Source organism: Haplochromis burtoni, unplaced genomic scaffold (genome assembly GCF_018398535.1).
Source record: "Haplochromis burtoni strain Fernald_Lab_line unplaced genomic scaffold, NCSU_Asbu1 Contig_15, whole genome shotgun sequence".
NCBI lineage: Eukaryota > Metazoa > Chordata > Actinopteri > Cichliformes > Cichlidae > Haplochromis > Haplochromis burtoni.
In genome coordinates this window covers 1,030,627-1,053,272 of record NW_024582376.1, presented here as the reverse complement: position 1 = coordinate 1,053,272, position 22,646 = coordinate 1,030,627, and the positions used below count along the sequence as shown (strand labels likewise).

The 22,646-nt window shown below is 41.5% G+C and overlaps 1 protein-coding gene across 4 annotated transcripts in view; it reads right to left on the bottom strand.

Annotated features, from left to right (window-relative positions):
• The window catches only part of rsrc1 (arginine/serine-rich coiled-coil 1), a 121,207-nt gene that overhangs the window by 6,216 nt on the left and 92,345 nt on the right, over positions 1 to 22,646 (bottom strand). For all 4 annotated transcript variants that reach the window (XM_005915812.3, XM_005915814.2, XM_005915811.1 and 1 more), the window contains exon 7: positions 18,324 to 18,395. In XM_005915812.3, the coding sequence (XP_005915874.1) occupies positions 18,324 to 18,395 (72 nt within the window). The remainder of the gene's footprint in view (positions 1 to 18,323; positions 18,396 to 22,646) is intronic.

Here is a 22,646-nt window from a genome sequence, read left to right as displayed (position 1 = left end):
AGTCTTTGTAGCGTAGGAGGGCAAAAATAGGTGTGCCGGGAAAGTTAGCGACGGGAAAAAAAAGAAGAAGAAGAAAAAAAAAAAGAGAAAGTCTGAATGCCGCTATTATTCTCTGCCTGTCAATCTTTCTACTGATCAGTCAATATTCATCCCTCTCTCCCCCATCCATCCGTCCTCTCCTGCACTCTCCCATCTCTCTATCTGTCAATCCAGCAGACATCCATGTTTCTCTGCAGCACTGATGTAGGCTGTGTCGTGAAAAGAAGTACACAAATGTGAACACACACACACACACACACACACACACACACAGAACGGGATACAAGTGCTTCGGCATGCATAGGTGTTCGCAAACTTACATACTTACACTTGTGGCTTGCATAAATCTGTCCATACTACACACTCGCTCACACACACTCTCACTTTGTGCATTTGGAGCTAATAGCGGGAATTAATTCAATCCATTAGCAGCTACAGAAAGGGTGTCACAACAGATATTCATGGCCCTGGTGTTTAATGAATAAATGAATATTTGTTCCAGCTTTCACAGCAAAGCATCACACGCTATCAAACACACACACATACATACACAGGCGCATACACGCGCGCACACACACACACACCCTATTAAAGTTCATAATAGCACTCAAACAAACTCGGTTTTGATTTTAATGCAGTCCAGAATTGGACAAGTGAGTGACAAGTGGAATTAAGCCTTCCTATATGACAGACTATCAGCTTGTCATCCTGTGCGGGAAGATGCGAGCGTAGACGCACTGCACAGCAGCTCCAAAAATAGTCATTACCTTGACTGGGCTGCTAGATGAAGTCTGAACACTGGCCCAATATCCTCTTCAAGACTGTGGCCTGTCCTTCACACCACTATCACACTACAGCTCGCTGCACGAGCATCCGCGCGCTCGCATGAAAACTAATGCCTGTGACTGGCCGACAATTAATTCAGCACATTAATTCGCTTTTTTTTTTAATTACCCCATCTCTATTGTCCTTTGAGCATGAATGCCCTATATAAACAATCACCACACAAACAGCTACACTGACATGTATCCGCACACATACACACACTCCATATCTGCTAGCATCTCCTTGTCAGGCCCGTCTGTTGCTGGGCTGTCCGTGCGCGCTGCAGGAATCCATTAAGAGCTCAGACTTTTTGACAAACACATTATTGGTAGATAAAATGACTTCCATATGCTGTTTGTCAGATGTCAGCGGGAAAAGATATGTATTTCATGAGAAAATCCAAAATAATGGACTTTGAGTGCGGGCCTAGCAAGCTCAGAGGCAGACAAAAATCAATACTCTAGCTGGGTGAGCGCACTCTGCAGCTCGGAGAGGTCAAAGTTGATATTTAATATTGACACATTATCTGGCAAATTAATTTAACAGGTCGACTCGATTGTCACCGCATTAGGAACGCGTCTCTGTCAGCGATGAGAGGAGGATGAAGTGAAAGCAGATAGAGAGAAAGCAGATGCAGAAAATGAGACGGGAAGGAGAAGGAACAAAAGTAGACACAATTAAATGCGCAGTATGCACTGCTTTAAATTAAGTTATTTCTTTATCTCTCGGTGGCATCTGTCTGGATTCTCAAATGGACTCCAACCATTACTTTGACCGAGGAAATGAAATAAAAATCAGTCAATAAACTTTTCTTATGCATCTGCAGATTTGAATAATGGATAGTGACAAACCAATGTATGTCAGCATGCGTTTGTGTCCTTGCATGATTACATCCACACGAGTGTGTGTGTGTGTGTGTGTGGGCGCTCTTAGGAGTCAGAAAACTAACTTACCGTCTCATTACTGAAATTAGTTAGATAGACAGCAGTGCTGATGAGTGGCTCAGAATCAATAGGCTATTGTTCGCTCTAAATAGCTGTTTGTCCACTTCATTGATTAAGACCCAAAGACGGGGAGAGAAAATCAAACCAGCAAATGGAAACAGATTTCCGCTCATCTCCTTCAGCCTTGAAGACGAGAGCGCTAAGCAGCAGTTGCGCCTCACTGCCAGAAGAGGGGACTCTTCAACAACACATGCCCACATGAGAGTCAAAGCCCTGGGCTATGGCAGCATTGTCTTTGTATACTTGACTTCGGTCTGCTGTTTGTCAATCAGGAACAGCGGAGCTGAATATTTTACTGCTGCTGATTAATTCCAGTAACTGACTGACCTAGCGTGTCTGCCAAAGCACCATAGCACTTGTTTTGTAAATAAATAAATAAAAAGGAAAACAAAATGCTTGTTTAATTGCATTGTTGTAAAGTGCGGCAAATCTTTGGAATAATAAGGCAGGGAAATTAAAGGCGGTTAATGATTTTATTAAAATCAATAGGCCAACCGAGCTCCTGTGTTTATGATGGGTAGTATAATGTGAGACGAGCAATACATGTATTTGTGATCTGCCGAATAAAAAAAAGTCGATTATAATTTTTAATATTTAATCAAAAAATAAAGCATTTCAAAAAAAAAAAAGATTCAAATTGACACAAAGTAAATTTTATCCTGGTTTATTTTTTGACACAACAGTTATTTCTCAAATCCCTACAAGACGTCTGAATGAACATTTATCCAACTTTTGCATCCCATACCCGACTTTCAGATGTGCACGTACACGTGCTTGCACATCACAGCATCTCTCAGTGTCCCAGGTTTCAATAATGCGCCTCTCTCTCCTGTGCCCCCCTGCACCGCACTAAAGATGTGTAATTCAATGCTCAATTTAGGCCTGTCTCGGTGGAGATTTTTTTGCCTGCTAATTGATAGAAATTAAGCCATTAATCAAGCCACTAGCCATCATTCAACCCAGGGAAGATGAATACAAACTTTCATAATAACCACCTTCCCCATTTTAGCCCTCATTAGCATTAATTTTTAATGTAATTATGCTATTCTTTTACACTGAGCTCATAAATTACTGCTCTTTTGTTGCTGGCTGGCCTTGTAAAATCCAAAGTAATGCTTTGTAGTCTGATCTTTAAGGCAATTACTGGCTTCTTCACTCTTTTATCTCCCTGCATTTCCAATAACCTGCTCTCTAATGATTTATCTCCGCTGCACCCCCCCTCCCTCCCCCACCATCATCCCCTTCCTCGCTCTTTCTCTAGCTCTGCACCAGCGGCCAAATGCCCAGCTGCCAGCCTCCGCCTCCAATCCCCCATCCGCCCACATTCTCCCCATCTCTTTTCAGCAGCCCCAGATACATTTGGGGATGCACAAAAACGCATGCACGGATGCTTGCCTCCGCCAGCTTAACTGTATTAACGCACCACACTCACACGTGTATGAGGACATCCAGACAGTGTGTGTGTGTGTACACAGCAACTTTGTTTACTATCTCCTTAAAGTAATTTTCCATCTCACCCATCATTAGTAAATATCCAGCTCCAGCAATGGCGACAACACCCAGGGAATGCCAAGGTAAGAGACTGCCGCTGCATCTCTCTCTCTCTCGGCTGGTCTCCTGTGGGTCTTACCTGTAGGCTAACTGCTCTTGTTTATGTAACCCCTGAGCTGAGCAAACTCACACATGATCGCATGCACGCACACAGGCACACACTCGCCGAGCTTGGCATCAAACAGCTGAGTTAAGCTTAGCAGGGCTGTGTGCTGGGGGCGATAGAGGGGCTCCGGTCTGGCCCTGTTCTCAGCAGCAGCATCCTGGCTGCATCAAAGTCTTTACTGTATGATTCTCCGGGCCCAAACAACAGGCTGCTCCGATGCATAACTGGGAATTGGACTAAATAACAACAACAGGAAAAAAAATAAATAACCAAAAGGTTACTTATTAAAATTGTCGGCACAAATTGACTGTCTGGAAGACGTTTTGCTTTGCGGATGTGGATATTGGTGTTGCTGCTAATGAGATATTTTGTCCTGTCCTGCTCGGGACCAGAAGCACAGACTCAGACCTATTGTTTTACTTACGGATTGAAAGCAAAACAAGCAGCTTAGGTTATTAAAAAAAGGTGTCCTGTGTGGGCCTTGGTTGGGTAATACTTTTAGACTGTATCGATTACAGAACACTGACAGGTTCTTATGTTAGCCCTGGAAATGTATCAAGTGGCTAATGAGCAGCTATTAGACCCATCGATTTGCTGATTTCAATTGATAGCTAGCAGGCCAAAGCTGCACGTCAATATTTGCATAACTAATACCCTGCAGCTTAAGGCACCAAAAAAAAAAGAAGAGAGAACTCTATGAGTGAGGAGGACAGAAAAGAAAGACAGAATAAGAGAAATGAAGAGACATACTGAAAGCGAGAAAGCGTGGAAATGAGGATAATGAGAAATGACAAAAATAGATCAGCAACATCCTTTGTGTGAATTTGTTGATTATAAGGCAGCAGACCACCAAATGTGGCGTTACAACAATGACAAAATGTGATGCTGATGCCTGTCTGATGCCTGTGGCGGCCTGGGGTCAACAGGTTAAAAAAAAAAAAAAGAAAAGAAGGAAAATTGTGACACTCTGAGCCAGATGTCCCGAGTCTGTCCCTGGGGGTGTGTGCGTATATGTATATATGAGTTTGTAAGTGAGCAGGGAGATGTCCACTGACAGAGCAGGTGGCTAAGCTAGTCTAATGTGGTTTCCCATGAGACCACACACACAAAATGCAGTCACTCATATGTTACCCCCCCACCACCCCCTTTCAAAAAAAGCCACATGTCTTTATAAACCCATGTCCTCCAACAATGCGCCATCCACCACAGTACAAACACAGGCCAAGTGATCCCCTGCGGTGCTCAACTTGTTATCAGTGTCGACCGGTCTCTGGAGTTTTCTGTCCTGTCAGCTCCTGTCACAGTCATCAAGAGCCTGTCACACATCACTAATACTCAGCTGTCTGACTAAAACCACCCTGATAGAAACACTAAGGTGAAACTTAGCAAACCATATATGATTGTTTTCTTTGGATCAAACAGCATCGAATAAAATTTGACCTTGGCATTACATGTGATATGTTTATATGATCTTATGTGATATCTATTTGGCACGAGGAAATGAAGAGCAGCTGGTGACTGAGTGTCTCTCTTTCTCACACACACACACACACACACACACACTTTGTAGCGTCTCCTGCTGATAGTGATCTCCCACTCTCCAGTCAATAAAGGTCTGAATGATGAATTAAAGACCCAAACAACCTGCTAATGACAGGATGACATGGCAGCCACGCGCCACGCTTGGCTATCTCCTTCCACATCTCCATTCCTCCCTCTGTACTCACCCATCTCTCCTCTGCCATTCAACCCCCATTCTGCTCATCTATCCTTTTAACTTCCTTTCCTCAACTGACCCGGCTGTCTATATAATGTACTGTATAATCCTGCTGCTATGATTAATTTTATGTGCTTAGCCTCTTTTGGTGGCCTCTGCCTATAACGAAACAGACAGATTACAGTCTATGTTTCTGTCCATGCATCAATCATGCTGCGATGCGCATTGACTTTAATTATAAGGAATGATGCTGCATCTACCTGTTTGATTCTAGAATTAAGTGAACGCTCATAAAAACCTACACAATGTTTGTTTTTATGTGTGTATGTGATTTTGCCTTCAGAGCTGCCTCCACACCACTACACCACCATTGTGGATACAAGGTAGGATGGCTCCACGCTTCTGTTGTTTACACCAAATTCTGACCCTACCATCCAACAAACTCATCAGATCAGGCAACAATTATCATTTTTGCCAAACAACAAACAACTGGAGCTTTAGTTTGATCTTCTCATCTGACAGGAGTGGCACCCAGCATAGTCCTCTGCTGCTGTAGCGCATCTGCGTCCAGGTTCAATACGTTGTGCATTCAGAGATGCTCTCTTACAGACCTCGCTTGTAACGATATGAGTTATTGGTGCATTTTCTCACAGAGAACTGCTGCTGACTAGATATTTTGTCTTTTACAGACCGCCCTGTGTAAACCTTAGAGATGGTTGTGCATAAAAAGTCCCAGAAGATTGGAGGTTTCTGAAATACTCAGACCAGCTTTGATGCCAACAACCATGCCACATTCACAGTCACTTAAATCACCTCTCTTCCTCACTCTGATGCTCGTTTGAACTTCAGCAGGTAATCTTGGCCATGTCTACATGCCTATATGCATCAAGTTCCTGCCATGTGATTGGCTGATTATATATTTGTGCTAATATCAAACTGGTTATTCAGTGTTTGTACATGTATGTCATGCAATCCCAGTATCATTCAAAACACTATCATAACTAAAAAAAAAATAAAAAAAACGCTTTGAGAAAAGTAGAAAGGTGTTAAATTGATGCCCACCCATTAACAATTTTTCTGAGAATTATAATATTAATGAAAAACATCTAACATCTCAATCATAAAATACTTAAATTTAATCTGGCAATTAAACTTTAATCAAAAAACTAGAGGAGAATGTTTTTTTTTTGTTGACATTACACCTTTCCCTCTCAGGGTTGTAACTTTTATTTTGTAAGACAGATTTTTAAAAAGTGTGCTAATATGTTAGCTATTTATCTGAAATACCTAATCAAGTCCTGCAGGTTCCTGCTGACTTGACTATGCAATGCTGGTACAAACAAAGTGCAATAACTAAAACCAGGTGAGTGCTTTTCTCTTGTTGTGAGTGTGCGTGTTAGTGAGGGGGAAAAAAAATAGTGTGAGTGTTAGTCGATGTTCTGAGTCTGGGCAGCATCACAGAATCTCATTAAATAGTGAAGCTTTCACAGGCTGACTGGTGAAATCTTCAAGATCACTGCCACTTTCTCTGCTGTCAGTCCCATATGGGGGGGATTGGTGGCATTCCAGTTTATCACAGGACTGGAGCATAGAGCATAGTTTAGCATAGAACAGGGCTGTGCTGCTTGTATGGACTTTGCTATTTTAGGGATATTGTCAGTATAGTGTACAAAAGGATTTCCCAAGAAACTTGGCGATGTAGTTAGTGAGGAAAAATGAATTTAAGACCATACTCGGATGAAAATGCATTCAACAAATACTGTATCTCTACTGAATACAGAACAGGAGATAGACATGTAAACATAATTCGATATATATACATATATATATATATATTATATATATATATATATATATATATATAATATATATATATATATATATTATATATTTAGAGAGAGAGGATGAAGGCCTGTATACTTTAAATATATTTCAAATGTTTTTCATTTCGTACTTTTCAGTAACCGGGAGTAGAATAATTGCCAATCCATCTGTGAGTCTCAAGCGCTTTATTAAGCACAGTGCTGTTTTAGTGTGATTAGAAATACAGAGTCCAGCCCTGCCCTTTACCAGAAATAACAAGGATTTGACTGCATTAACTTGATTTTAAACTAGAATGTGTGTGTGCATGTGTGTGTGTGTCGAAAAAAAGTGCAGCGCTCTCCATTTTTCAATCCCAGGCTGGTCAGCAGCTCTTTTATGAACAACTCTATAATTACAGAAACACCAAGCAACTAATTACTTAATTGGAGCAAGGTCTTTAAAATGAAAGTGATGTAATCAGAATCCTGGAAACAGACTCAAACACTGGTACATGACCACATGCCACACACACACACTACAGCACACACACACAGACACACACACACACACACACACTCACACACACACACACACACACACAAAGCAACCACAGACCAACTACACAGTGTCTTGGACATGTAGCCATCAAGCAAGCAGCTCTTTTCCCTTAGTTGAGTTGTAATGAGATGTCTCCCATTTGGTAGTGCTCCTGGCTATACTCTGTGTGATGTGTGTGTGTGTGTGTGTGTGTGTGTGCTTAGTGTGTGTGTGTGTGTGTGTGTGGTTGTGTGTGTGTGTGTGTGTGTGTGTGTGTGTGTGAGTGTGTGTGTGTGTGTGTGTGTGTGTGTATGTGTGTGAGTGTGTCTGAGTAGCAATTAATTAGGCAAATGTCCTCCTACCTCCTCCTCTCTTGACCTCAGTTGTAGACTAATAACCTTGGCACTGTGAAGAACATTACTCTCCTTTATTCCAGATTATTGGAGGGAATCATGCAAAATAACTAAACAAAAGTGACATTTTCATTTCGAAGTACATCCCAAAACCCCTCGCTGTATATGACTCTAATTATCTAAATTAAAGGAAGGAAATGCATGAATAGATTTCTGACTCTAGTGTCTAGTCAATTCGAGATTTCTATAAACAGATACCTGCATATGACCAATTTTAATTTGACTGAAAGCTTTCTCATTTCTCTTTGTAGTCCGAGTAGTATTTACCAATTCGTGTCTCAGTGGGATTTAGGAACATGCAAGCAAATGATCTCTTGGCTTTTTAAATTTATCTACATTTATATTCAGACATTTAGACACACACTGTGCAACAAGTCTTGGCACAGACAGCAGTTATCTGTTGTGTAGATATCCGCTGGATACACTGTAAACCCCACGAAACTGGCAATAGACAGACACAAAAGCGGTCTGTTGTCCTGATTAAGTCAATCCTAAAATGTTTAATTCCTGTCAGCTATATAGTGTGAGTAAGGGGTTAGAGAGACAATTCCCATGTCTCACCAGTCTAAAGCTGTCCTGATGCTAATGGGGAAAAATGTCGCTAAATAAGCTACAGGAGCAAGACTATCACAAAACCACGCCACCGTGTTTTTCTCATAGTCTTAAAGACCAATAATAATAATAATAATAATAATAATGATAATAATAATATGTTCCAAAAACCGTCCTGGTGCATGATTGATTATAGCCAATGGCAACTAAAGGGCTTGTCAAAAAATAATGAAAAAACTGTTAAAAATAGGAATTTCAAGAGGTCAGTAAAGCTCCTGTTTCAACTGTTTCATTAAAGTATTAAACATAAATGTTGACCTGGCCGGCGACTGCCTGATAGCCACATTAGCTTTCTGCTCTGTTAAGGTAGCAGCTATGGCTAATAATACAATGACAACAAATAATGTAGGAGCTAGGTAGCAAGGCTTATGTATGTAATGTTAATTTAAAAGGAGAACACAATTACCTGGGCCTAAACTATTTGTGTTTCTCTTCAAGTCCCAGACTGAAGCTGAGAAAAGTCTCCCAGCAGCTACAGACAGTACGAACATGGATGCAGATCGATGCAAAGCGCCTTAACCCTGCATTCTATCTGAAGAACACCAGATGCCGCTAGCTGTGGTTACAAAAAGATTTGCTATCATAGAGAAATCTCTGTATGTGTGTGTGTGTGGGGGGGGAACCTTTCAGCCTTGACCTCTATAAACACTCTCCAGCTGAGTTTATGATCTCAGTCATTGATGGTGTGTTCCTGAATAAGTGGGAATTTCCAAGTTAACACACGGAATTTGAATCTGGAAAGCCCCCTCAACTCGAAAATAAATAAAAGAAAGACAGAAACTGATCAATATTAAAAATGACTCCTGAATTACAAACAGAGCCTCTCCCCTCACTAGCAGCTGCAACCTCCCCAGCAACCGCTGAGTTAACAGTCCAATATGGCAACAGTGTTCGTAAACAGCAGTAAAACTGTAAAACTTATGCTTCCTGCCACTGTTGTGTATTTGTAACTCACAAATTAAGCACTGATCAATCTCTATCAGTGAATGTGTTTGCATGCACACCAAAACAAGTATTATGCTGTATTTCCTGTGATACCTGAATGGCTGCTTAATCACCAAAATAAATCCTGTTTTCCCTCTTTTTTTCTTTTTTGGGAATGGCATCACTCCTTACGTTCAACCTCAGAGTTCAGAGGCATCTGAACATTATTGTAGGTTACGCTGAATATAAAATTTTTGAAAGTCTATTTTGAAAATCTTGGACATGCTATGTTTCAAACTGGTAGATTATCAGTGCATGAAACCACACAAGTGTCATTGACTAATGACTTGTCAATCACAAGTTGCTTGACAGTCATTCAGTTTGACAGTCGGACCTGCCCCTCCTCATCACATCCAGGCTTTCACTGCTCATGAGTTTGTGGGTCGATACTGTTTTAATGAAAAAAATTTAAACTATGTTTCAAAATGGAGAATTACTTGTGGTATGCTCATTAATTAACGACTTATAACTGACAAGCTCCTAGCCAATAAGCAAACAATTTTCATAGTAAGACCCGTCTCTCCTCATCACAACTGTTCTTTTTTATTGTTTTAAACCAAGATGGCGACTGTAGTATTGAAAGTTTTATCAAGTTTATTCATCAGTGTATTATTACATCACTATTTTTCTGACTATGATGCTTTCTTTGCAGACAAATATATGCTCGCCCTAAAAACACCCATCACTCACACCCACCGGACTGCCACGACTTCATTCCAGGTATTTCAAAAGCACAATTGCTCACACTACATTTATAAAACGATACAACCACAGCCACATATTACAGCTTCCCTAAACAGAACAAACACGCACACTTAAGTGACCTCTGATGTCAATGACAAACCTTGCAGGAGCCACCAAATGTCCACAGCCACCCAGGATGCCAGCATTTTGACCTGTAGGGTGTGTCTAATCACAGCACCCTGACCACCCTGTTAGACTGTGTGTGATCATGTCCAGACATACACTTGTACGTGTGTGTGTGCGTGTGTGTATGTGTGTGTGCTGAGAAGTCGTTTTCACATACTAGGAATGTTATTAGTTATGGGGTCAAACTGCTGGTGTAATGCTAACCCAGTGTTCTTATACCTGGGCCAAAATGTTCATATCACTCCTCATTTTTTAATCAAACTGTGTAAAATTACTTTTAATCACCAAAATCATTTGCAGGATCCTGATTAAATATGTGAGTGTTACGCCAGTTTTTAATTTTAATTTAATCAAGAAAGAAGTCCACATTAAGTGTCTTAATTCTCAACAAATTTTCTCAAAGCTGTCATTAATCTAAATGGAAAGGAGAGGAAATCTGGAATAAATATCAAGCCTGGGACTCAATGCAAAGTTGCTGAACGTACATTGGTTTACTGGCAGCGGGTTAATTGATAAGGGTGACCTGAGAAACGATTACCAATCACGGAGGGCAGCAGGGTGCTGTCAATCATCTGTCTGCCTGACCTGAATGAACAGAGGATGGAAGCCTGCATGGTCAATTTCTGTCGTAATCTAGCCTACGGCAGAGACAGCCCGGCCGCTATCGAGTCAAACATGTCATTCCACAGATATCCTTATAGAAATGATTAGGTTGTAGGCTCCATAGCTGCGATTTAACAGCCACACTGGGCGACACCAGCATCCGATTACCCTGGGACAACAAGGGGTCAAATGGGGTTAGCAGAATTCGGTATTCACCTCCACACCTCTGCGGCGACCAGCAGCGCTTAGGACAGGTGGGTCACCTAATCACCTTCCTGAGCCACTGCTCAGCGAAAAATGGGGGAGCCAGAGGTAGATGGAGGTGGAAGGGGGGGGGAGGGGGGAAAAAAATCAACTTTAAATTTGCAGTGATGAAAAATCAATAAAGCAGTAATTGCTTGGCTTATCACCATGTAATGAAACAAATTGGGAGGAGAAGGAAGGCAAGGAGAGGGCTGGCTTGCTTGCTGCACGCCAGGGCTTTTTTGGCTGCAGAGTGTGGAGCTCAGAGTAGAACGAGAGAAAGAAAGAGAGAAAGAGGAGACGGGTTTGGGCTTCAGTGGGCCAAGGCAAGGAAAAAAGGTCTCTTCGTGATAATTAAATCTTCTCACACTGATTTTCTGCCAAATTTATTTCCCCGGGGACCATAACTCTGATTCAGTGCTTACAAGCCTTGCATAACTAATCATTTCAACGTGGGGGGAACCACAAACCTGAATGAATAGGGAGGAGAGAGGAGCAAATAAAAGAGAGATGGCTGGAGTGAGGCACTGTAGCACTATTCATCTCCAAATCAATCATTATTTAGGCAGGATAAAAAAAAAATTAAAAGTGGAACATTCTTCTGTAGGACAGTGTTTGAAAAAGACCTTTAAAGTGAAGGTGTAATTGATTGTCAATATGCTCTCTTTTTCCACTTTCAATTTGGCGCTATACTGGCAGAAAACATCCTTTAATTCCTGGAACAAATGGAGCCCATGAAGCCAATGAAGTGTCGGTTCAATATTCCTCTGACTGTTCCTGGCATGATTGTGTTGAACATAATAACACAACAAATAAGGCCATTTATCTGAAGTAACGACAGGAGATGAGGCTAACTCCGCTGATCAATACCAAATCGATACAAACCAGATTTTCTTACATCAAAATCACTGAGATGGATCTTCCTTCAGTGCAAAGTGCACAAGAGCAATACAGCGCCTCCCTCGAGTCCTCGGGTAGATCATATAGCCGGTGGAAAGAACACAGGTTAAAAAAAAATTACAAATAAAGTATGATGTCTACTCTGAGGGAGAATGCTAGGAACTATAATTATAGCCTGGCAAAATTCCTCCTATCGGATCCTTATGTTTTAGTTAATACGATAAGATCACGGACACCAGATCACTCGTGTTTACCAGCAGTTGAATTTCACCGCTTGTCCTTCAAGTGACGCTGCTCGGCGAGGTAGCGTGGCACGCCACACCACACCGCGGCACCGGTAATTAAAACATTTAAAGCAGAGGCAGCCCCCCATGCACCGAGGGTGTGATATGGGGGTCACGCGCCTGTAGATTCTAATTTGCGCGCCATTTGTATTCATGACAGGCACGTGCTAAATATTTAACAGCAGCCTGGCAGGAGTTTTGTATTGTTAGGCTTTCCAGGTCAAATAATTTGATTTCAAGGCAGATTACATTAAGCGTCAATGTCCAAGCCACCACTCTCACTTGCCTCTCATTTCCTGTCTTTTATTACAGCCGAGATAGGCCAGAACTGAAGGGATATGGCTTTGGATTATACAAGAGCTTGTTATCCATGGATTAGTTATTATTTTCAATTAGAAAAAGGGATCACATCATTTATTATGGACACCCACACCAGTGCTGCATGAAGAGGTTTGCATGCAGAGTTGAAATTTTAGCTGACTGCCAAATTGTTTAGTACGGTATGTAATCATACCTAAAAAGAGAGATATTATATCAGACAAATTACAGACAAATTATATTCACCCTTAATGATTCGGTTATATTGATTGTCCTTGACTGAGGTATCCTTCAGTTAGAAAGGCTGTTTATTCTCATTCACTCTTTTTTTCCTATATGTAGAACAAGTAAGACAGGAAACCAAATCCAGACATTTTCTGTTTCAACCGAGGCCCTGTGGTGATTGACAACAGAGCTAGTTAAATGGTGATGAGGCGTTAATGGATGCTGGGTCGAGGGAGGGTTGGGGCTGGAGCGGGGGGGCCGTGGTTGAATATTTAATGGTCATATAATTCCTGAACGCAGACACACTCACAGACAGGTACACACCCAACTCGTGACCTGTCCTACACACAGCGTAATTAGGGAAACAGTCCTTTCGTTTAACTGCCAAAAGAGCAAACGGTAGGTATATATTCCCCTAATGATATGGGTTAAAGAGCTATTATACGTCTCATTAAAATATATGATCTCCCAATCTGGTGGTGGATTGAGGTAATGGGGAAAGTGCAGGTTCGGGGCTAAAATACCATCTGCAGGCTATAGGCTAGTGTCCAATCCACAATTACATAAATGTTGAAGAATGGCTGCACGAATGAAAAAATGTTTCTATCAGAGCTTGATAAAAAGACACGCACGACCCAGATTTCACGAGACAATAGTGTTGAAAGTGCGCTGTTTTTGGAGGCTTTTCAAACAGCATGTCAGTCTGAATGAATTAATCGGGGTCACTGAGAATTAGACACAAATTTTAATGTCAGCTAGTCAATGTGTTACCTCTTTTTTTTGGTTACACAAAAGCAAGAGCTGACATAACATCTTAATTAAACCTAATGAGGCTTGGTATAATGAAAAACATTACTGCAATGGAGGCTTTCTCATTATGTTTTAAGCACACCATCAAAGTTCCAGATCGGAGCATACACCTGCAGAGACCCTGCCTGAAACTGAACAGTTTATGCTGTTTAGCAGAAACTATGCAGATTTAAACAGAGATATGTATTTGAAATAAACTATAAATACAGTACTGCGCAAAGGTCTTAAGCGATCCCTCATTTCTTTATATTTTGCCAGGAAAATGAAAAATCCGGGCAGAAAACGAACTGAAACATGAAAACATACATGGAAATGCATGTAATGCATAAACAGAGCTTGTACATTATTTGGTAAGACCACCTTTATTCTTCAACATAGCCTGAACTCTCTTACGTCAGCACGATCTCACACTGCTTCAGTAACGCCGAGGTCTGGGCACTGAGGAGACCAATCCATGTCTGATAGAGTTGTGTTGTGTGTTTCTATCCAGGCATGCTTTTACTGCAATGGCAGCGTGTTTGGGATCACTGTCATGCTAAAATACTTAACAGATAGTACTGCATGGTGGTTCAAAACCTAATGGTACTTCCATCAATATTGACTAGCTCCCCAATAGCACTGGCTAAAATGACGCCCCAAACCATCAGCCTTCACCATGTTTTACTCCCGACTACAATTTGAACCAAAAATTTCTAATTCGGATTCATTTCACCGCAAGACCTGTTGCCACTGACTTTCAACTTGTCATACCTCAAACATCTCTTCCTCTTTCCTTTCCTTAAGCTTACCTACCTGTCAGCAACCCTTCTACTAGTAACAAAATCCCTAAGCCATTTAAAAACTGGTTGTTAGCCCTTAATATCTGCAGATCCCTTAGAAAATAATTCCGTATGATAACAGGGACACCTCAAAATCAACTTTATATTTTGTATTTCTTTTAATAATAAATCAGGGATATTTATATATTAGAGCTATTTGTATACAGAGGTATTATATAATATACCATTTTATTTAATATTTCTACTTTAGCTTGTTTGCCTTACTGTCTTGGAGCAACTGTGACTACATCATTTCCTCTGGGATTAATAAAGTTCTCTGATTCTGTTATGTTGTTCATCCCTTGAGTTAGGCGTTGTTTTATGTATGAATGATTGCTAGTTGAGTCTTAAGTGCCATCACAACAACAACAACAAAAAAAAAAAACACAGAAAAATCTTCTTCTGAAAAAGGCCAGGTATAAGGACCAAACTGGAAAATGAATAAAAAAGCAACAAATGTACAAAGACAAACTTTGAAAGGCCTCTAGAAAGCCTGGAGAACTGTTGCTCAAGACCATTTTTAAAAAATTACAGGAAAGTCTGGCTCCTTCGAAAAAAACTATAAAGAAATGAGGGGTGGCACAAGACGCTTGCAGAGTGCTGTAAATAAATAGACTGACTGGCTGAAAATCCATCTCTCTCTATTTTGGTAATAATTTATTATATTGTCTTCATGGGTACCAGCGAAATTCTCATAGTTTTCTGTGGCACATAAAATAAACTATACTTGGGTTTTAGAGTATTATTATTATTATTATTATTATTATTATTAATAATAATAATAATAATGGGAATATGATTTAAAATTGACATATTCAAAAAATAATTTAAATATGCAAATCATAATAACTATATTTTACACTTCTGCACATTTGATTTTATCTCATTTGATCTACCCATGAACATTGGTATGAATGAATTACTAGATACAGTTTTGTCAGTGTTGTTTGTAGTGAAAGACATTTCCAGTAAATTACAACAGGCACACAGCAGTGTATCAGGTACACCAGGTGTAAAGACCTCACGGGAAGACGGACAAGTTTGGAAAAGATTCATAATGGCTGTAATTTAACATACTGTCCAGCCGGACATATAGTTCTACTACACACGCTGACTCTTCTTATAGAAGTGCCAGCTGATAGTACAGTCCACACACACACGCATATGTACACACAAACACACCGAACAGTCAGTCCATCTTATTATAGCTGGACTCACCACGTTAGCTAAAAGCCCCCTGGGCAAACAAACAGCATCTCTCAGCTTTAATAGCCTAAACAAGGCATGCAACTAACAAAGGAATCATCCACCCCTCTCATTCTCACACCCTTTCATATCATATGTTTCCTTTTTCAACCGCTAGCATCATCTGGCTGCCCTTAACCAGAGAGCCAAACACTCCTTTTAAGTGGAAACTACTTTGTTAACTGATGACCACAGGGCCAGTTATTGATCCTCTCCTTCCTCTCTGTCAGTAAACCCTGCTGATAAAAACCCCTCTCTTCTCTCATGGCTCCGCAGTATGCAGCCACAGTTCGCTACAATAATAGCTTGCATATCATAGCATCCACATGAATCAGATCTCGATGGTTTCGATTAGGGCTAAACTAACTCAAACACATTGCCAGTCTAGGACGTGAATCTATTTATGAACGAGGAGTGTAGGTGGTAGTGTTCTTCACTTCTCCCCTCCATTCTGTTTAAACGGTTTTCTCATTTCAGTTGACTTAGCGGTTCAAGTGTAAACTTTCTAGTTGTGTTGACCTCTGAGAGCCCCTGCAGGGAATCAGGAGAACTTTGGTGATCTGCTGTTTAGCAGCATCAGTTGCCCACCTCCATTTTTCAATGTGCTGGAAGGAAAGGCAGAAAAGGATGGAGCTAGCCGACGCCGCTTGTGCATACGTGCTTGTGTGTATTTGTGACGGCGGCTCCTATTGGTGCAGAGACAAGAGCGAGTCGTCAGGGCCACTTTGTCGTGACTCTGATCTCACTTCTTGTGTCCCTGTGCAGGGGGAAACGAATAAAATGATCATCCTCCAAGGCAGTGCCTGTTCAGTATGCTGTACTGCACCGCTCCACTACAGTCGAGCACAACACCTTTTTTTTGGAGTTGGAGTGAAGGTAGAGGGAGCTTTGAGCAAAGGGGAGAACGAGTCAACTGATTCTAAAAAGAGGCAACGGTGCAGTGTGAACTTTGCTTAAGAAAGCTATTTGACTGGGAGCCTTGATCTGTTGCCCCAAGCAAGACACTTAGTCACCACTTTGGCAATGCATCCACACAGAGATGTGAAAAAACAGAGAAAGAAAGACACAGAAAGAGAGCTGGAGGTGCAGGTGATGCAAGGAAAGGAAAGGAAAGGAAAGGAAAGGAAAGGTAGAGACAGTGCACTAGACCAGAAAAAAAAAGAGTAATATGAACATGAAAAAAGAGACGCTGAATAAAACAAACAAACAAAAACAAAAAAAGGACAAAAACATTGTGCAATACAGAGGAGGAAGGAATCAATTCCTCCCACTACTGGGCGACTAAAGTAAGAGTGCAGGGCTAATTAGTTTCTGATGGCTGGACTTTCATTTGGCTAAAAGGTCAGCTAACTTTAAAGGTCACACTGCCATGCATCCTTGACGTAAACAAAAAAAATTATACCAGAAGAAAAGTGGGAGAGTCCAGAAATATAAAACATCAGAAAAAAGAAATGACACGACTACACAAGTCTGTGTGTGCATGTACACATAAAAACAAACACAGTTTGTTGATAACATTTGATATTCTCATTTATATCGTGCTGGTCAGAAAGGACTTTATTAGTGTTAGCACATCCACTGCAAATTACTCTTGACTTAATTTGAATGTGTATTGAGATAATGTGTGGGTCTGCGAATGTGTGTGTGTCTGCTTGTCCTTTGCTGGTGGTAGTGGGGGATTCGGGATAGATTTATTGCCTGCAATGCTGTGTGTATTTCTACTTTTCTACCAGCGTTTTCATGTAAATTACAGCTGTCCTAATAAAAACTAATCAGCATCTCAGAATCCATGTTTTGCAAAGTATAGATGGTGTGTGAAAGCATAAGACGGGTTGCTGATCTGTTAATGTAAACACATTAGATGAGTAACACTGTAAAATCCCCAATGCTGCCAAGCGCGGAGGGATTTCTTGCTATAAGAATGAGCACTATATTTCCTGCTCTTTCACTTCATAGCATTTCAAGTGTTTGCTTTTTTTACGTGCCACTAAGCTTTACAAAATATGTCTGAACACACATGCAACAATTTTGCCTTTTTGTTGTTTACCAGTTACACCTGATCCTGCTGATTTTAGACAAACGTGTAGAAACTGAAGTTGAGCAACAGATGTCTTACTGCCCACAATTTTGTCTGTTTTTCGTTTCATGTTTACCACTCCTCAAAATTAATATTGATGGCTCTTAATAGAGAACAAAATATGAACAAAGATTACTAGTAATATAATTAGAATGAACTATTTTATTATTTCCGCTGCTCAATCTTGCCGACGTCTCTAATTTTGCAGTTTTGCTATAGTTAATGGTTCAGGCTTTGATTTGTTTTCTATTTTTCTTTGCCTTGCCAAATTAAAACTGGCTTGGTATTGGTGCCGACATTAACGTGAACACAAAAGCACAACAAACTCTTTTCACTCACCTTCTTCTAGCTTTTTCCGGGCCTCCTCCTCTCTTTTGGCAACTTTGGCCTTCAGGACTTCATCAGTCTTAGCTGAAAGGAAAGACGTATATCATTTTAATAATCAATTAAACAATTAATAATAATATTAAAGGTATATGATCATTTTGTGTCCTGTAAAAAAATAGAAATAAATTCAGTCCAAACCCATTCTTTCAAATAAATCTGAGCCCCTCTAAAATAAATACATCTCTTTGTGGCCCTTTTTCTGTATTTTGAAACAAACGTGCTCATCGGAGAGGAAATGCAGGCAATTTTCACAGAATTCGTCACTGAATAAACAGTATGCCTGGAAATACACAAAATATGAATGATGCCTTATCCTCCTCTCCATATCAGGCAGCACCCCTTCACTGCTTTCCCTTTATGCTGCTGTAAAAGTCAGCATTTCTTCCTGAGAGGTGTTTATCGTCTTGGCATAATGAAAAGCTTAAGAGAAAGTGAGGCAGCGGGAGTAAACACTCGTCAGGGCATTTTACGCATGTCTCATCATGAATCGTGTTGTCTCCGCTCCCTTTTCCGCCACCTTTTCCCCCTGAATAATCAAGATGTTAAGCCACATTAAAGAATATAATGCCGTGTATGGCAGGACTATCAATACTGCCTCTAAATTAATTACATTTCCGTTGCGGCGCATCATTTATTTTGCAGCGTTAGGGCCTCAGCGGAGCCATTCGCCTTTATTGCTATCTCACTTGGTTGATGAGTGAGCTATGTAAAATTGAGTCTCCAATATCATTACACTTAATGAGTTTAAACTTTGAGAAAAAAAAGGGAAAAAAAGAGGCAGAGAAACAGAAGAAGAGAGTGAGCCGACGAGAACTGAAGGGGGAGGAAGAGAATGAGAGCGCTGCACTGTTTTTGGGGAAGTTAATACAATATAAGAGTGGGTGTAAGTGTTTGTGAGTGCTTACAGCATGTTTGTGTCAGGGCACAGCTGTGGGTGTCCAAATGTGGTTTATTGTACCGCTCGAGGTGTCTGCATATGCATGTGTGCTCAGCGCACGCTTCTCATTTTGTGCCTGACTTTGTGTATTAGTTAGACTGCAAGTAAATATGTTACATAAAAATACAATACATAGGCCCGTGTACGTGTCTGTGTGTGTTTGGATGCAGGAGGCCATGGGTTGTGCCAGTCTCTCTGTGACTGCGCTGCTGTTTTTGTTCAGTAATTGGCGTAGACAAAGAACCCGTCACACTGCTGTTACGGCTGGTTAAGTCTGGAGGTTCCGCATCTTTACTAACAATGACTCTACATGGATGAGTGAACCCTCCACTACCTCCCTCAGCTATGGCGGGTGCATGTATGTGTATGCGCATGGGAGCAAGCCTAACCAAATCAACAGCAGCCAATCTATTTCTCTTAGCAAACACAGTCATAATTTAGTAAGTTTGTGTCTGTGTGAATGTGCCAAATGAAAAAAGCAGAGAGGGGAAAAAAAGACGATCTGCACCATCCTTCACAAGTTTTCTTGCCTGTGTGTGTGTGTGTTTTTGTATGTGTGTGTGAACTCCTCTGTGTTCTTCAGTTCACTCTTTGCTCGGGGCTACCGAGAGGCAGGTAGGAGACAGAGCGGTATTGGTGGTGTGATGGAGTGGAAGGGAGACGGGGAGAAAGAGGAGGGAAAAAAGGGAGAGGGAGATCGGCAGATATACGGGGGCCATGTGCGATAAAGGAGGAACTAAAACAGCACGGGAAACAGACAAACAAGCAAAAATAAGAGGCAAAGCTTCGCCTCTGTGCACACAAACGTGTACACAAAACAACAGGAGTGATTTGTCGCCTCTTTTTCTTTGCATGTTTATCCTCCACCTCTATCCCTTCATCCCTCCCCCAACAGGTTCTCTTATCCTCTTGCTCGCTTCTCTCCTTCTGTTTTGCCCTATCCCACCCCTCCTCGTTTTTAATGCTTTCTCTTCCTTCTCTTGCTCATCTCTCCAGTACACTGCGCCTGGGGGCGATAGCAGAAAATCAAACTGTTTATCCATCTCTCATCAGTGCACTGCCTCACGGGGCTCCTGCCCCCTCAAAACAATGAAAGTAGGCCTGAGCGCTGAGCCAGGGATATGATTTAATTACATCAATAAGTAGCTCTGCTTTAAAAAAAAAAGATTAACTACAGAAAAATACATTAAAGCAACATACTTTGCTGCACTAGCATGAAAAGCCTGTTAACATTACAGGTGCAAAATGCATGTAAAATGAATTAACAGCAACAACGCACATAGGCGCATCTGCGCGTAGACGTTGCTTATTGGAAGTATCTTTCTCGGCAACTTAGCGGCTCCAGTTCATTGTCGGATAATTCTGTGATGGACTTTTATTAAAGCAGGTAATAAACGGCCGGCTGTTGGGAAAGGAGAGGCCTTTCACTTCATTTAGACTTCGTTCAGTCTTGGCTGCAGGGGTGGAGGGAAAGAGGAGGGAAGGCAGCGGGAAGGGGCGGAGAGTGTCAGTGAAATCGCATTGTGATTATGAGTGTAATTGCAGCTCAGGGGCCCAGGGGCTATGTAGCTGTGATGGCGCTGGAAGATGTTTTATGCGCGGCAACAGAAAGGAAGAAAGTGTGAAAGAGAGAAGGCAGGAGAGTGGGAGGTAGATGGAGGATGCCAGGATGGATCTTTTTTTTCCTTTTTCTTTTTTAAACCCTCTTCTATCTCTTTCCTCCTCCCTACTTTTTCTCTTTCTTCTCTTCCTCCCCCAACATTTTCCTTCACTCCTCTCTTTACTATTCTCTTCTTTTCTCCCCTCTTCTGTTCTCCTCCCTTGGCAGGATTAGCTGGGTCTCGTTAGAGGGGAAATGTAATAATGCTCCCACCAGGTGGAATCGGGCCTGCTCCATTATCAGCCGGGAGATGGATGGGCCGTGTAGGGCCGGCGGGGGCCAAGCGCGCACGCAATTTAGATTCAATAAACTGGCAAAGCAAGACCCCCAATCTGATTTATCTCTTACACGCCGCCAATGCTTGCTGCTACGATGCTGATTCCCTATTACCGCTCAGAGAAGGACTATTCATTGGATGTAAGGCACGGCAGTCAGAGAGGCTTGTCGGGCCCCCGGGACGGCAGCAAAACAGATACAGCAGAGGGTTAATACGTTTACACACAGATAAGCAATTAAATCTAAGGCTGAGGTGAGTTATAGAGTTATTAAGGAGGGATGTGGAGTGGAGAGGGTGGAGGTGGTGGTTATTCAACGCAAGAGTATGCTAGCTTGGGCCTTAGGCCGCGTGCAGTAAGTGAGCATTAAAAGTGAGAAAGGCTAGCATATTATAGAGTTCGTGGGGTGAAGGAACAACAAAAGAGCAGCAGTCTGCCCACATTGTTCGATAAACTCAATACAACACTTACAAACTAGCGTGCAGAAGACAGAGTTCATAACTCTGCTCAGACTGTGTATTTGTGCAAGTTTATGAGTGAGTTTATGTATGCAAGTGCATGTCTTCAAGTGTAAGTGGGAATGTGTTGGTGGAATAGGCATATTCATATCCACTGTGTACCTGGCTGCGAGTATGCAGAGCATCACATTTGACTGTCTGTGTTTGTGTGTGTGAGAGAGAGAATGTGTGTGGAAACGCTGTAGTGGTGTTTCAGTGTTGGAAGTGGTGGGTGTCATTCTGTCCAGCCGCCAATCAAAGTGAATCTGAATGTCAGCAGGAGAGGGGGCGTGATAAATCAGCCTCACACCCAACGACAAACAGAATATTAGAGGCAGCGCGGCGCCATTGGAAAAACGTCCCTTCCAATCAGCCCAGCACTTTACAGTGAAGCTCGGCAGCTGGGCCTCCAACCAACACAGCACACCGAAGAGACAGCTAAGACAATAAATAAATAAATAATACACAGACAGGCTGGAGGACAGGCAGACAGACACGTTGACACACTGACGGATAACTGCACTGACAGGCAGAAAGGCGAGAATAAGAAACTTAAGAAAACAATGGGGATGGCAAACAGACATGTGGCATACCGGCAGATGCATAACAGGCCGGGCAGGCACAAAGACAAGACAGACGGACAGACCGACATGCTAATCAGTGGAGAACAGTATACTGTCACATTTAAAAATAAAAAGCATTAGGACCATTTTATCATTAAATCTGTAACAGCTTGGAAAACCCAAATAGCTGTGTAGTTAATGTAGCTTGTTACAAAGTCAGATCACCATTTGATGATGAAGAAATATTCTGGAGGCTTTGGAGGAGTAATTCAAACACCACAAAAAAGAGACAATATTTCAGTTTAATAGCAAAGCCTCACTGGGCTGACATTTCACAAAATGC